This window comes from Pleurodeles waltl, chromosome 8, assembly GCF_031143425.1.
Source record: "Pleurodeles waltl isolate 20211129_DDA chromosome 8, aPleWal1.hap1.20221129, whole genome shotgun sequence".
Classification (NCBI taxonomy): domain Eukaryota; kingdom Metazoa; phylum Chordata; class Amphibia; order Caudata; family Salamandridae; genus Pleurodeles; species Pleurodeles waltl.
The window spans coordinates 1,239,846,442-1,239,863,355 of record NC_090447.1 but is presented as its reverse complement, the minus strand read 5'-3'; the positions used below and the strand labels follow the sequence as shown (position 1 = coordinate 1,239,863,355).

The following is a 16,914-nucleotide window of genomic DNA, read 5'->3' as shown; positions in this document are numbered from 1 at the left end:
TAAGTACTTTAGGCTAAAGAGACATAAAATGCTGAGCGCCGTACAGCTTGAAGGTCCCTCCTGCCAAAATATTTAGTGCGCAGAAACATTGTTATTTCAAACTCCAGCCTCTATTTGGAACTCTCTTTTCAATGACACTAGAACTGAACCCCCCTTGCCACATTGAGGAAGAAACAATTTGAAAGTCCACCCCTTCTGCCTGCATTTGGACTAGTAGGAGTTTCTCCTTTCTCTGGCATTCTTGATCATTTGTTTGCCAAGCTACTATATTTTGTTCAGAGTAATCTCTCTCTGATGTTAATTGCATTCTCAAACATGGTCCTTGTTATACAGATTTGGGGACTGATTACGAGTTTGGCGGTCATCTGACGGCCAAAAACTCCTGATGAGGCAACTGCCACGGAGCTGGCTGGCTCCCCACAGCCCCATTACGAGTTTTCAACTGGGCTGGCCTGCCAGTCAGCCCAGTGGAAAACCTGGACGACGTTGGACTTGGCTCCACATGGAGCCGAGTCCAATGCTGTCGCAAAGGGGCCCCACAGCACCAATGGAATGTGCACCATCTGCTAAGCAGACGGTGCACATGCCGACGGTGCTGGGGCGGTGGGCTCCTGCACTGCCCACGACAATTTTGTGGGCAGTGCAGGGGCCCCCTTGTGGCCCCCAGCACTTGTTTCTGCCAGTAGAACTGCCTTGAAAAGGCTGGCGGAGAACATGGCTGATTACAACCATGACCGCTGTCATCCCATCAGGATCAAAGATCTTGGTGAAGATGGCAGTCTTTTGGCAGTCGGACTGCCAGGGCAGTAATGTGGCAGTCAGACCGCCACAGCAGTCTGACTGCCCCCACAAGTCCGGCGGTCTTGAGACCGCCAGATTCATAATGGGGCTCTTGATGTTAACAGTATCTTCAACCTTGATGCTTGTGAAGCACTCAAATAACCATGTTAGTGCAAGTATTTGATATCAAATTGTTACACAAATAAAGATAGTTTCCAAAGGAAACCCTGGTTTGGATGAAGGACTATTAGATGTCTTTCTGGTTGCAGTTTTCTTCTAAAACATCAATTAAACTTAATAATGTAGAAAATAAATTTGTGGCTAAGCTTAAGCAGTGGTGCAACAGATTATAGGAGCAGCTTGTCATAGTACAGAATCAGTCTTCTAGCTGAGTTGATCAGTTTTCTACACATATCACACAGAGTATTAATTTGGAAGGATCAGATGCAGACCAAAATAGTGTGAGATTATTGAATCTGAAAAGGTTGCATCTTGAAGCTTCTCCTGTCTACAAGTTGTCACTGTTATATCATAATCAGTATTTTTCAAGTATTCATTTTAGGTTTTCACCATGAATTTCTATTAAAGGTCATTCACTTGACAACAGTATTTATGATAACCAGAATTGCACGTGCACCAATATTTTTCTGTTACCATTTGCGTTTTTAGTAGCATTTATACCTCTAAATTTAGATATCAGAAGAGCCAAAATAGAAAACATTCAGATGCCATTATTGTTTTTTCTTTGAACTGTGGGGATAAAGTTACACATCGTCTAAAATCACATCCTGCGTTTGAGAATCAAGCAACCCTTAAACAACAAATCCTTATGTAAAACTATACATAACTGACCTCATCCTATCCTTGCAAGTGCTTTCATAAATATCTGTTTACAGCAAGTCTCATATGCCTTCCTAATTGTCTGTAGGTGAACAGGAATCTTGAAACGACTTTTTTGGTCCTTCTGGAAATCCTCTTCTGAAGAGTGTTTAATGGATAATGTGAAGTGTCCAAATCTTTACCTTGATCCACTGTAACAAATCGTATCATAGTTGGCATGGTGATTTTCATTCTTACATCCTTTTCTACAAAAAGAGAACCATGATGGCTTATGAAGTTCCTTTGGGCTGTAGACATTAGGCATCTTCACAATGCCTGCACTCCTTGAAATAAGGTATTTATTTAGGTCCTTCTATAGGGTTGGTCATTGACAATCTCAGGGCTTAAAGTGGACGAGTTGTATGAAAGACCTTTTCAAGGCAGGGTGTGTTAGGAAGAGCACCTTGAAATCCCTTTGTTACCCCATTGGTCACCAATAGTCTGATAAGTTCTGAGAAGATGCAGGTCTTCCTTGTGAATTCCAAGCTCAAACTTACGTTGTATTTTGAATACAGCGGGGACTTCCATTTTCAGACACTAAAAGTCCAATATAGTTCATATGAGTGGCAGTAAATTAAAGGTGGTTTCAAAGAGAGGTGTCCTGTTTCACAGAATTGCAAATGCTTTCAATAACTTCTGTATTTTTCGCTTTAAAAGTCAAGCGACAGTCTAACCACACCCCAGGGAATTTGATCACATGGGACATGAAAGGTTTAAGGCTGCGTGGATTCTGTCACCTAAATGTTAGGAAAGGTAGCCTCGACGACCCGATTGGCAACTATTAAGGGAGATGTTGAATCCCATCACCCCCCACCGCAATTGTATCACATCTTCCCTTCTTTTCCCAATGTGACCATTCAGCTGAGCATTGTTGAAGTATGTGAGTAAGCAAGTTGGCTTCAAATAATGCCATTGGTTGGAGAACCACCAAGGATGAAACTTGTCCCTTATTAAGTGGAGGCGTTTCCTTAGGGGGCAGAGGTGACATTGCAATCCTTTGCTTGGAGTGGGAGGGGAATGGTAATTTCACTTTCCTAGCGTGTCAAGACAGTTGCTCGTAGTAGTTATTTTTTAGTTTAATGGACATGAACGACCTTCTAACAGAATATGTAATTTACATAATGTCATTTAGCATCCAACTGCAATGTAGCATGGTGTCATTCCCTGCTTACTCCAAGTCCAAACACTGTCTTTCTCGTGCCTATTTTTGATTCAAAGAGAGGAAGCGAACTGCAGTCTGTAGTTGACGTAGCTCTACACATTATTCCCCCTGGAATTTAATGCAAAACAATAATACAGCGAAGGCATCACCATTTTTTTCCAGAATAACTTTTTGTATTTTTTCTTCCCTTCAGTGAAGTGCCGCAGGAAAATAAACCGTGTTGATTTGAAGTGAAACGCTGTCATATTTGTTTGTTACACAAACATGGTTTTCAGCCCCCATCAATGCTGTGTTGTATGAGGGGATATATTCAAAGCTTAATGCCATCATATCTGCTCGTTTATATTATTCTATTTTCTTTCTGAGTTGATAAAGATATTTCTGACAATAGCAAGAGATGCGCCTCTTCAGTATTACGGAATTTTCCCGATAATTGAAGCAGTCTTACAGTGTCCTTATGAATTGATTATTCATAATGGGTCCTGACAGAGGCCTAGTCTGGATAAGCAATATTGTTACACCCACCTGTGCAAGCGTGGCATAGTGTTGGGCTTCTACAGCACAGTATTGTTGCCCTGCTGTTTGGTGCTGCTTTTGAAGAAGCCACAATTATTGAAGACAGCCCCAGTAAAAGCCGCAGTGTTCTGTAAAACAGTCAAGTGTGCATTTATTTGAGACATTTGCCCCGATCCCTGAAGAAAAGTGTAAAAGTACGGGCAGAGTTCTACTCCTGAATGTACTTTTATACTTTTTCACTTCATAAAACCAGAGTAATAATACTCCTGGAAATGCATAATGTTTGCATGGATCTAGGTGTACTTTTGAACATGCCTTGATTTCAGTTATTTTTTGTTAGGCTGTCTGTTCTCCTGGGGCATACTTACACATAGCCGACAGCCCTGAACAGTAGGAAGGGTAGTTGAAGGTGTAAAAACTCCTTTTCCATTTTCTCCCCACAGAGATAACAATTTTCCCTATACACCCCCACCAAATCTGGTGGTGACCCATTACCACCCTGGATGAGGGTTACTCCAGCTGTTGGCTGGAGTAAATCTTTGACCATTACCAGGGAGGAAAAAGGTCAGATTTCATTTTGTGAAGGTCCACAAATGTACATGTTTGTGGACGTTCACAAACTTACAAGACTTAACCACACCTTGTAACATCCACTTCCACCTCTTGCATGAGATTTGAAACTGCGGGATCCTTTGCGCTCACGGTGAGGACATCTGAGCTAGTAAATCCATTTATGGCTGCCATGAATTCTTTTGTCAATTCCTGGCTGTGATAGATGGAGGGATTTGCGTCCTCAGATGTACTGCTGGAAATAACTTCTGAATATGTGTGATTTCTTTACTTTTAAAGGTTCCTGCAAAATGTTGACAGTACTTCAGAGTTTTGAAGGTTGTTTGCCACTTATAAGGATGATCAAAAATGCAAGCCTAGTCTCATTTTATTTTTGTTTTCAATTGTGCTTTCTACCTGTCATTTGTCACAGATAAGACCTGCCACGTACTCATCCCAGCGCACAGCCATTGTGTATCTTTTTGTGTCGTGTACTGCTGTTTGAAAGTGCTGCACATGCACATACGTCTCTTTCGTGGCATGCTAATTGGAACTCATTGTTTTGCAGTTGCATCCTGTCTCTTGTGTAATTTCCAGTTTCCAACAGGATTTCTCTAACTTAAATCCCCTTTTTCTTCAAAGACTGAATTGGAAAACATTGAAGTGACGCAAGGGATGTCAGCTGAGACCGCCGTCACCTTCCTCAGCCGTCTGATGGCCATGGTTGATGTTCTGGTCTTCGCCAGCTCACTGAATTTTAGCGAGATCGAAGCAGAGAAAAACATGTCTTCTGGCGGCTTGATGCGGCAGTGCCTGCGGCTAGGTATGTTTAATAATATATAACAGCACAGGCAGTGCCCATGGACTAATTACAGCTCACTGCACAGAAGCTGATGAATTAGAAGCCTGCAAAATTTGACCTAGTTCCAGTTTGGACAGGAGATCTGTGCTCCCACCACCCCCGTTCCCACAAATGGACTTGATATCAGCCGGATCACAACTTTCAGCCAAAGTGTGAGGGTAGAAAAAATACACGAATGTTGGCGTGAAGAAAAATAACTTGGGGGACAAGAGCATTTGTAAGCATATTCTCTCATGTCCCTGCAGCCTTATTTCAAGCTAGTCATTCAGTTTGAGTGAAAAATACGTGTATACGTCACCATTCTGGTTAAGTCTTCCTTCTAGTATATACGGGGTCCCACCAAGGTAGTTTCGCACCCGAAATAGCAGATCTATCACTTAATTGTAATCTTGGGGTGCGAAACCCTCACCCGATTGCAATCCGTCCTCACTGGAAATTGTTGTTTCCACTCCTGTTACCTCGCGTGATTTACAAATTCTGGGCCATTTTCTAGTTGCTAATTTCGCAAGGTTTGACGTGATGAATTTTTCCCCAGAGTCATCTGCAGTACTTTCAAATCGAGGTTTTCCTTCAGAATTCCTGATTCTTCTGGTAACTCCTGTTACAAACTGAATCAATATTTAGATTTGCCATTAGTTCAGAGCGATTAAAATGTGTTTGATCAATTAACAAGATTAGAATGATTAAAAGAAAAAATCTAAATAAGGCTGCACTCATTATCCTGAAAGTGTCCTGCACAGTCTTAAGTAAATAATCATGCTTCCGTGGTATTTTCGTTAATGCTACCAGACTACAATATGTATCATTAGTATGAGATGAGCAGTATTTCCTTTCCTTGAAAGGGGCGTTGGCAAGTACAATCCGTAAACACAGTTTTCAACAATCAGGAGTCACCTCACTATAAGGTAATGGTTGCAAGTGCCTTGAAATCGTTTCTAGTTAAAGACAGCAGCGAGGTAAACACTATTTCTTGACAGAGTATATATTACCTGTGCATTACAATTGCGTAAATGAATAATAGACCGCACATTACACGGTTATTATTAGTTACATTATACACAATTTAATTAATTTCCTAATTGTGGAGGGGAATATGAAACTATATATTATTTCACAAGTGCTGTCTGGTTCAGGAGCTATAAAGATTCTTGTTGTTAGACGCCCCATGAGCTCTCTTGAAGTGTTTAAATCCTTGTCCTCCATATTTCTACACATTTTGGATTTTATTCAGTGGTACAGATTGCGCTCCACGATGACTGAGAACCATCGATTATTTTTGTCTTTTCAGTCTTTCTCTCGAACTCATGACTCTGATACTTTACTTTACTCGTTTTTTTCTTTAGATACACTGTTTTCCTTTCTGCTCTCTTACAAGCAAACTAGACAAGTATGTCATATAAATCCCTTGCCTGTCCCTTCCGCCATTTATTGCAGCCCTTATGTATAAGAGCTCTCATCAGAACAGGAGTAGAACTTAGAGCGGTACAACGACACCAGTGCAAAGAATGTCCTGGACCAACTTATGTTTGTGATGAGAAACGCAAATGAGAGCACTAAATACCAGAGTGGGAGGAGACATTGGCCCTCATTACGACCCTGGCGGTCGGTGGTAAAGCGGCGGTAAGACCGCAAACAGGCCGGCGGAAAAAAATGGAACCTCCACGGTCATCCGCCACTTCACCATTCCGACCGCCATGGCGGTGATGACTGCTGGGCTGGAGATTTCGGTCTCCATCCCGGCGGCCGTCACTAGACCGCCAACGGTATCAGGACCCTGCATACCGCCATGGATTTCGGGTGATTGGGAACCGCCATGAGATTCATGGCGGTAGGCACTATCAGTGCCAGGGAATTCTTTCCCTGGCACTGATAGGGGTCTCCCCCCACCCCGCTACCCCCAACCTCCATGCCACCCCCCAAAGGAGGCACAACCCCCTCCCCACCCTCACCCCAACTTACACATATACACACCCCTACACGCACACATTCATCACGACAACACATACCCGCACACATACAAACAGATATGCACACCGACCGACTCGCACACATTTCCCATACACACAGCACCCCCGCACGCAAACACGCACTCACACACCCCCTCTACACACTCACACGCATACCCCCATGCACGCACACAACACACATCACCCTCCCACCCCCTCCCCTAACGGACGATCAACCTACCTTGTCGGGACGGAGGGCTGCTAGCGGTCATAATACGCGGCGTGGAAGACCGCCACCACTGGCGGTCTTCCGCACGGCGGTACCTCGGTGGACTTGCGAAAAGACCGCCGAGGTCGTAATGAGGGCCATTGTCTTTCATGGGTCAAACCAAAGGACAATTTCACGCTGAAAAAAACCCAGCATGAAACACGTTTATGGTTTTAAAAGTAATTCATATTAAGTGCACTCATTCTCTTTCAGCGTTCAGTCAAAGACTAGAAAGGTGTCAGGCAATAAATACATGGTTGCTTGTGTTTCATGTCTGTTCATTTGTGTGTAATATTCTAGCAACATCATTAAAATATTTTGCATATTATATAAAAGTTATTACTTCTCAAGTTGAGAGTAACAATGTAACGTGTAAGCCTGCCTGTACTCCTGGCTTTATCCCTTTAGAAGTAATCGAACACATTATGCTGCCTCTAGTGTCTGGGAGGTGCTACAGCAATGAATATGCAAATTTTTGAAAAAGTCCCAGGCCAATCAAATTTTTCTTTAACTTCTCATGAGCTTGCTGTGTGTGTAACTCCAAGCAGGAACACCTTCCTTCTTGGGGCACCCGTGCACCACTTCTCTACCACCACGTGGGCTGCCATGAACCGGGGTCCTCACCACCTCCAGGCACGAAGGCAGAGCAGGCTTGGTAAGGAAGGCTGCTTTTCCCCTGCTCACAACCCTGGCTGTACTAGGGCACAGGAGTGAAGAAGTGGGTGCAGTGGCACTCTCAGTGCCTGACGTGTTGCCTCTCTTAACATGGGCAATGTTTTTAGGCCTTGGAAGTCCCTGGACTGGTTACATTTTGAAGTGGTCCAATGTCTCTAAGTAAGGAGAAATTGGGCAATAAAAAATGCACCCGAGATCCCTCAGGGGCCCTAATGCCACATAAGTTCCTAGAGTTGGAAATAACCAATCCAAGGGGCCACATAGGTTCTTAGAGGGGAAATACATGTCCTATCTGGGGGTTCTGGTTATCCTTTTCTAGACAGCGTTCTTCTACAGGGCACACTAACAGTACTTTTTTCTACGGCAAGTTGGCATCTCAAGGTAGAAACAGGGCCAGAAAGCAAGTCCCTTTCACAGCTCCTTAGTCACCAGGAAACTGGGCTGATGTCGCCACAATGCGGCTTCTCCTTTGGAGAATGCAGTCCAGCAGTAAGTTCCTTCTTCTTCCAGCTCTCTTGGGATGGATCTTTTCCAGGTTGTCCCTACCTGAAAGGAGCCAACAATCAGAGATCCTTGCTCTAGAAGAGTGGTTCCCAACCTGTGGTCCGGGGACCACTGGGGTCTGCGAAACCTCCTCAGGGGATCCGTGACTGCTTAGAAAATTAAAGAATATTAACAGATTAGGTCCCCAGCTTTCAGTAATGACTTAGGAGGGCATCCCCGGACTCCAATATTAATTCAGTGGGGGTCCCCGGATTCCAGTAATCATAGCATGGAGGTCCATAGAAGTCCAAAGGTTGGGAACCACTGCTCTAGAACTCAAGGAAGTTCAGTATAATCTCCTAATTGGATCCGGTCTCTGGTCCATGAGGCTAATGATACTCTGACTAAGGATGTCAACCCCATACCTACACCAAGTTTAAAGGCAAATATTGTTATTGTTCTGGTCCAGTTCTGGCACTTTCTTGAATCTTGTGTTTTCCTCCAAGACTAATTAAGGCACTGTCTTTGTTCTATAGCATCAACAGAATTAAATGCTGCAGCCTGAAGCTCCATCAAGGGGACCCAAAAAAGGCACAAAATGGGCAGAAACATTTTCATTCAGTTAACTCTCTACCTGTTGGGGGTAATATATCCAGGGGAAAAATAGGGTATGAAGGGGCCAAAGACTGTGTGTCTACTTCAAATGGGACCTCTGTGTCCTGTCCTTCCAAACCCAAAAGAGCCTAGTACACTTCAGAGGACACCAGGAAGGCTTTGAAGAAGTTCCTGCAATCCACATGGCAGTCTGGCAGGCTCTCTCTAAAATTTTAACCAGTTAGAATCAATCTTCCTAACAACCATAATGTAAAAGCACTGCATAATGCATAACATGCATAATGTAAAAGCACTGTCAACTCGATAACATTTTTCTCTCATCAAACTTATTACATCTTAGGACCATTATATGGTTAACGTAAGCATACTGCACAGACAAGATTACACCACAGCTATATCTTGGTTAGTAATGCTTAGCTAGAAATAAATTTGCACAGGCCTTAAAATGGAAGCTCACCACCCAGCTAAATGAAGCCTTTAAACACCCTTTCATATGCCTGACAATCTCCAAAGATCTTTATATAAAACGTATTTAAAAGTAATCAAAACAAACTATTACTGAATTTGAGATCTACCAATTTTCTCCTAAAGAAATAACCATACAGAACCCGTGTATTAAAATCCTAGATCCTTATGAAGAAGGCTCCTAGATTAAGAAAAAAAAAGAATCGTTTTGTGCCTTACTCATAAAACTCCCTCAATAAATTCTGATAACATACCAGCATGACATACATTTTTTACATTGAAATCATGTTTCAGGAAAGAATAGTCTGCATTTTCCTTTGAAAACATATATGGCTTTTATACGTCTGGCTGAGGTTTGTGATGTCCTATATTGACCGTGAATCAGTGGGCAAGAGATTGTAAGTTCAATGACACTGTCAACTAAATTAATGTGTTCTGTTTATTTCCTATGTGTTGTAGTGTAAGAACTGACATTGACCATTAAATGGGATTTGGTTGTGGATTATATTTCTTTTATTTATTCTTTATTAGGCCTCCTATGTTACTCTTCATAATAAGCACAGAGAATGTAACAGCTATAGGGACTATAGTTTTCTTCATTTTTCTCTGCTGGGATCATCAGTTTGCCATCTTAAAGATGCCCAGGATTTGTAACCACTTTTGAGGATCTGGTGCTTCATTGCTGGAGAGATGTAGGGAGGGTTTTTGAATGGTGATATGACAGGGTTAAAAAAGAGTTGGCCTACCCTCTTGTTTATAATTAACTTTTGCGCCACCAGACTAAAAGAGGATACAGGTGCTGCTAGACACAAGCGCTTTAACCATTCCTCCACAAGAGCAGTGCTTAAACGCCTTCTCATACGGTTTTGTACTCCTTTCTCCCTTTAAAGCATTTGTCTCAGTTTACAGCCCATCCTGGAAAGGAGAACTTGCCCTGGTCCATGGTCCATAGCTTGGAACATAGTAACAATTAATTCACCACCAAGCCATTTCAGGCAGCTCGGTCGATGCACTGAAGGATCTCTGCTGAGGAAAGGGATTTCTTGTGTAATGTTGGCTCTTGCTAGTCAGCTGGTTACCTCCTCTGCAGATGGCTCCTCCCACCTATTCTACAGAGTCTTTGGTGCCCTGTTTTGGTCTGTGCTATCTCAGATGGGTATGGTACCAGAATATCTCAGCCAAAATGTCGACTGTCAGAAGTGTGTCCCCTAAATATTACTTACAAAAATATGACCTGTTGGAGTTAATATTAGAAAATCTACACTCAAAAGAATAGTTTTGTAAACGATATGTAGGACACAATATTTTTGTCAGATGATATTTATGCCACAGATATTCTGACAAACCCCAGAAGCAGTCACAGATGATTGCTTTTGATGGTCCTCTTGTGTCTCAAGTATGGCTGATGAATCTCGTTCTTGGTTGTGAAGTCCAGGTTTTCTCCTGATGCTCCCTCAGACTGGGATACGGGTATGTCAGCTTCCAGTGAAGATGACTGTGAAAGTCACAGTATGACACAAGTGCGTTTGATATTTGAATGGGATGAATTTGAGGGAAGAATCTTTACTCAATATTGCCTAAGGTCTTGTTTTGCAAGTTAGAAAGAGGATTGTTTGGCTTACCTACACATAAAAACTGTGCTGAGCATGTTGCATTGATAGTGAATCCACCTCTTCTGTCTTGTTCATTTCCTAGATTTGCCCTGGTTATGAAGGGATTACTCCTTGAATTGTCCAGACTCAAAAGATCAATGTATTTTATGAACCATCTAATTACTGTTTTCTGCTGTTATATTTACATTGTACATTTATGTTATGTAGTGTGCTGCGTTGCTGTGAGGAATTGCCTGGAATGTCGGCAAAGGCAGCGAGAAAGAGGGAACAAATCTTCGCTCTCTAGCAGCAAAACGCAGGAGAACTTACAAAATGTGACCACAGCAGCGTCCTCTAAGGTATGGGTGAGGACCGTAAGCTAAGCGCACAGTGAAGTGCAGTACCCAGGATGCCAGGACTGTTCGCTTTCGAGATCTTTTAATCATATTTGCTTTGTAAACCTACCCCTCAATGAACTTCTTCCCTTAATTCATTTCTCATACTCTGTGATTTTTCGGTCCATTTTAAATCCCCCAATACGAACTGTTTGTTTTGCTCTATCTCAGCGTCCTTAGCCCTGTGCACAGTTGTAGTCAGGCTCTCAGTGCCCATAACAACCAGTAGTTACACAGGCAACGCAGCATACAGCTTCAGTCAACATGGCGTTGGGCAACAGAGCCGGACAGTGGCTTACTTCTGTAGTCAGCGCTTGAAATGGAAAAATAGAAGTGCTTGTTTCTGAGAAGTGCCGGTACTCTTCAATGAAAAGTATTTCGATTTTCTTGAGAAGTGCAGTTACTCTCCCTCTCAAAATAAAAAAAAGTGCCAGTACTCAGTACCGGACAGCACCGGCCTATTTAAAGCACTGCCCAAAGGATTCTCAAGGGAGTGCTGGGGTGCTTTTTTTTCTTAAATCAGACCTAAATTTGGAAAAGTCTCTTGGCACATATAACGAACCATGTGGGAAAGACCCAAGTTTGTTGTTAGAGCAAAACACGATGTTTGGATAAATAGAGACCGTCCATTACTTGTATTCGTAGTGTGAAATCCACATAGATTAGGATATATATAAAATATACGATATCAATAATGTTTAATCGAGCACTACTCTGTAGGATAATCAATGTGGTGGTGTAAAAACTCCTTTATTCATTTGCTGGTAAGATGTATTCAGGGGTAGGATACCCACATCTATGGAAAGGGCATAATATGTCTTAATGGTTTTATCTTAGAAGGGATAAGTTGATCGATGTTAACATGCAATCCTATCATGAGGGAGCCCTACTGACCACTAATGATAGGCAGCATGAGTGTACAAAGTTTCTCTCTAACATGGTAGAATTTATGTATGTCCTGTGCGGTCAAGCTTGCTTACTTGCCCTTACCTTATTCCATTGTGGTGGACCACAATCAAACAAAAATATTAATTTGTGCTGCTGAAATACAGTTACAATAGATGCATGAGTTCCCAAACTCTCAGCCGAGCAAGCAAAACCACTAGCTAAGCAAGGGTTATTGCCTCATCTATAAATGTTGTATTTATTCCCATGTTGGCTCCTTACTAATCTCACTTTGCTCTGTATCTGGTCTTAGTCAGGTTTTCACTGTGCTACTGCACCCATGGGTCTCTTCCAGTTGTTCACTTCATATTGTAATAATGTGTTTGTCCTCTGACACTTATCAATCTATGAAGAAGTTCTGAGTTACCACTGAATCGCCTTGTGCCATCTTTTCTGTGCAGCATTTTGCAAATGGTTCTTGAAGGGTCTAATGTCCAAGCAGCATCATATAGTTCCTTCTGTTCACATCATTTAGAACTCTTACTAGGTCTCTCCCAGAGACAGCTTCAGCTGTCTTGCTTGCTTCCTGTAATAAAAAAATCATAAATGAAAATACATTCATATATACATACACAGAGCGGATTGGAATAACTACTGTTGGTCCTTTTCAATTATAGTTCACATTTTGCGTAAGCCACCCATCAGCATAGAGCAGTGGGTGAGCCACCTTTACCCATTGGATCTTTTGCGCTATGTCTCATGACAGTGGGCCTGATGTAATGTGCTCATCCATCTAAAAACAAATGCACTTCAGTGCCAGTGTTGGAGGGCCGATACTCAAATTTGCCAATGTTTTCCATTCTTTATCGCACTCATTTTTTTAAAGTCATTTTTATGCGTCTGCACTATATGTTCAGTTTACAGCAACTGTAGGCTCTGTACCATTTCTTCGCACCAATAAAAAATATTTTTCTGTGCTATGCATTAAAACTAAAACTTGTTTCTTTACTTGCTGTAAGTATACCTGCCAGCTTGAGAGCAGCCACACTACTCTGTTAAAATTATATGCTATGAGTTGTTTATTTTAAAATGTACGTTTTCTTATTGCAAGCATACGGCTGCCATGTTTAGGTGGTGGCATGTTTTCTTATTTTCCTTTTTATTGTTCTGGCTTATGTTTCCATTAAAAAAATAACCACTGCACCAGCTGGCCAAGGTCAGACCTATTGGCTTTGCCAATGTGTGTGTGCTGTTGCAGCTTAGTCTTAATGGTCTTTATCTACTTTCCTCCATTCACTGCACAATTAGTGAGTTAAGTTAATGTGCATTTACATTCACAGTTTAATCAACACATCCAAATTGATGAGGGTCCCCAACCTTTTCTGTAATAAGAGCTACTTATGTTCAGTAAAAATCGTACCGAGCTACTAATATCACACTACTATGACCACATCAGACAAGATTACATTAGTGACCACTCCATGCAGGATTACCCACAGTGATCACCTCAGTACATCAGGGAAGTTTGACATCCATAACGTGAAAAAGGCTTTGTCAATTTGGACTGCTTCTACATGGTTAATACATGACATAAATAGCTGCAATGCCCCTGGCATCAAGGTAATGATATCAGTAATAAGTAATGGGTCTCTTTTGGAATACATATATTATTTCAACCAAGCAAAAGTTTCTAATTTAGTAGGTTGAACTACACGCAGGAAGCTACTTACAGGTAGCTGGAGAGCACCAGTAGCTCACGAGCTACTCGTTGGAGACGCTTGTGTTAAATTAATTGCAGTGTAGCATGTTAATACATGTTGTACATGATGATAAAATAACTTCTTGTTACAATACATTTGGAATCATAACTATCTTTAGGATTCTTTACTAAGTTGCATGCAAGTTGCCATTTTTATCATGTGGTTTTAGTTGTAATAATGATTTTGAAAATGTATCGACATATTTGGATGTGATGCAACAAAAGGTATTTTTCAGACAAGTATTTAACAAGTATTCTTCTTCCATAACTTATTTTCCTCAGTCTCCAGTTGAAAATGTCCCTGGAAATATATCTCCAATAAAGGATCCTGATCGACTGCTTCAGGATGTTGACATTAATCGACTACGTGCTGTTGTCTTTCGAGATGTGGTGAGTGAAAGATTTCTCTCATGCGCACGCTCAAAATTGTTCCATTTATCTGCATACGATTCTCTGCACAGATGTTGACATCTGGTGACAACACATGGCTCATTGTGCTACATTGTGTAATGTGCACTCTTGAAAAGAAGAACTCGACACTCCTACCTCAAGCCCTTTCATTGTTGTCAGTTTGCGTAGGTTCTTCTGAATAATCTTCTGCCATGACTTCTCTTAAATGAGCCCAACCTGCCTTAGCATTACATTCCAGCGTGGAGTCCTGGGATTTCTTTCACTGAGTAAGCCCCAAAAGCCAGGTGAGATTTTGTTTTGTACTTACTCGCTGCATATCGAAAGAAGTGAATGAAATTAGAGAAGATAAATAAAAAGCAGTTACAAGACTGAGGCTTCAGGTTTTTGATTTGGTCCTACACTGCCTGTTCATTGCATTATTTTTGGATGTTCTGGAGATCAGAAGACTCCTCTCTGGCCACGGATCCCTAACTCTTCAAACAAGTGAGAAGCTGTGGTACCAAGTGTTTTATTATAGCAGAAGCTTAAGCTTTCCTAGTCACACCCAATCAGATTAGTTTCATTTGGCTTTGGTGGTCTTAAATGAAAAAACCAAAACATGTTTAAAACTCCTTTTTAGCAAAGGCTTGTGGTCGGTTTATGAGTCATTCCGAGAATCATCATTCTGTTCCTCCGTGAAGTCGTCAGACCTCAGTCGCTCTTATTTTGGCATCGTGGCATTGTGTAGTTCGTGTCGTTAGTTAACATACAATTTACGCAGTCACAAATTAGCCTCATCCATCCATCCAAGTAGTAGTGCTGAGCTGAATTGATATGCTCCTCACTTATTTGGGTGCTTGAAATAGCAACAGGATGCTCTTCAGCGTCTTGTTAATCAGATCAGCCATCTGTTCATTGCTTACTACACATACCGGTATCATTTTCCAAGAATTACGTGGCCGTAATTGCTGTGCTCACAAACCTGCAAATTGCTCATATCTCTTGAGTGATTGGTCGGTTGTTTGCTCGCTGATGAAGTTCATTTTTATCCGTACATGCACACGCAGGTCTGCTTCCAATACACAGGTTGCAAACTAGATCTATTGTGTTTTTTCATTGTAGGAAACCTGGTGAATCAGATGAAATCTGTAGGAGCTGGTTTTATAGAAACTATTAATCATGGTTAATAACCATGTACCTTTTTCTAATGCAGTTGAGTCACTGATGGTTGCACAGTTGGTATCTTTAAAAGACTAAATGCTAGCATACTTTTACTAATAATTTCGCCCTAAACTCAGATGCTGCGATTAGCTTAACCTGGTAGCAGAAGTTCTTCTCACAGGCTGACATTGGCCACATATAAAGATACACCTGAGACTTACACAAACTGTACGAAGACACCAGGAACACTTACCTGTTCTTCCTGCAGCTATGATTCCTTCCTGCTCTCACTGCTGGTTCTGTGCACCCTATTGCAAGTTAATGCAGCTAGATGCAACAACGTCACTAGGCAGCTAGAAGAAACCTTAACACTGCTACCCTTCCTGCATCATCCAGACGTGCCGAGGGATTTATGCATGCATGCTTCCTAATTTTTGCTTGCTACTGATGTACAAGAAAGTTTCCTGCATCTAATGGTCATCACTGCCAACCGAGTTCAAATAATCAAACGTTAGTGTACATAGCCAGTGCCCCAACATGAGATGCTAATGGAATTTTTGGTGTACGGCATTTTAAGAACTGCCGTGGTGGGAGACATGGGTAGATCAACTCCCCTAGGTTGCCAAATGTTGTATGCTGAGACGAAAACAAAACTCAAGCATTTCCAACACATTTGGTACTATTTGCACATGAAGAGCTATCTGGAGGTCAGATATTGAATGTGTATGTCTCTCTAACTTAATGTCTGTCTGACTATCTATTTAATCTGTTTATATACAAACAGTGCACATTATCTATATATTCCTCTTAAATCTGTTCATGTATTTTAAACAACAAATATCTGATAGGAACTTCTAGTTGCAGATTCCTTATCTTTGAATTTCCTCCATGCGTCAGCTGGATTCTGAGATTTTTCTTAAGCAGTACCCCAGTGCGCTGTTAGGTGGCGTGGATTGGCTCTGCGTCCATCATCTGCGTCATCCACGTGGGTATGTTGTAGTGGGTCCTACGTAGGTACCACCCCGGTGCTCTGATGCCAGTTCTTTTCTTTCTACGCTAGCACCGGTCCGAAGAAAGATACCCCTCAGTCACTTATTGATTGGCCTTTTTTTTACTATTTGTCGAAAGTTTTTTGAGTTTTCTACTCCTGGTGAGGCACAATGCCTGGTAGAAGATGTCTGGCTTTTCGGGGAATGTCCAGGCTACTTTGATGGACATGCCCTGTGATGGCACCCATCTCTTTGAAGACAAGGCAGACTCGGTGCTTGAATGCTTCAAGAATATTTGATGCTACGGCCAAGGTCTTGGGCCTCGCGGCAGCCCTTGTCCCCCCCATTCTGCCTTTCTCCCTTTCGTGACTATGGACAGGGCCTCCAGCTGGTTCGCCTCCCATTCCTCGCCATCCACTGTGCTTCGCATGCTGCCGAGCCTCTGTGTGGCCAAGGGCGTGGATCCACAGTGGGATCCACTGACTCCATGGATCAGGAAATCAGAGGTCTAAGCCCCTCATGCCTATAAGCCTTTCCAGTGTG

The 16,914-nt window shown here is 42.1% G+C and overlaps 1 protein-coding gene across 4 annotated transcripts in view; it reads left to right on the top strand.

Annotated features, from left to right (window-relative positions):
• NBEA (neurobeachin) overlaps window positions 1-16,914 on the top strand; it is a 1,608,295-nt gene that overhangs the window by 543,015 nt on the left and 1,048,366 nt on the right. For all 4 annotated transcript variants that reach the window (XM_069205539.1, XM_069205537.1, XM_069205538.1 and 1 more), the window contains exons 25-27: window positions 4,529-4,709; window positions 11,021-11,151; window positions 14,114-14,221. In XM_069205539.1, coding sequence (XP_069061640.1) covers window positions 4,529-4,709; window positions 11,021-11,151; window positions 14,114-14,221 — 420 coding nt within the window. The remainder of the gene's footprint in view (window positions 1-4,528; window positions 4,710-11,020; window positions 11,152-14,113; window positions 14,222-16,914) is intronic.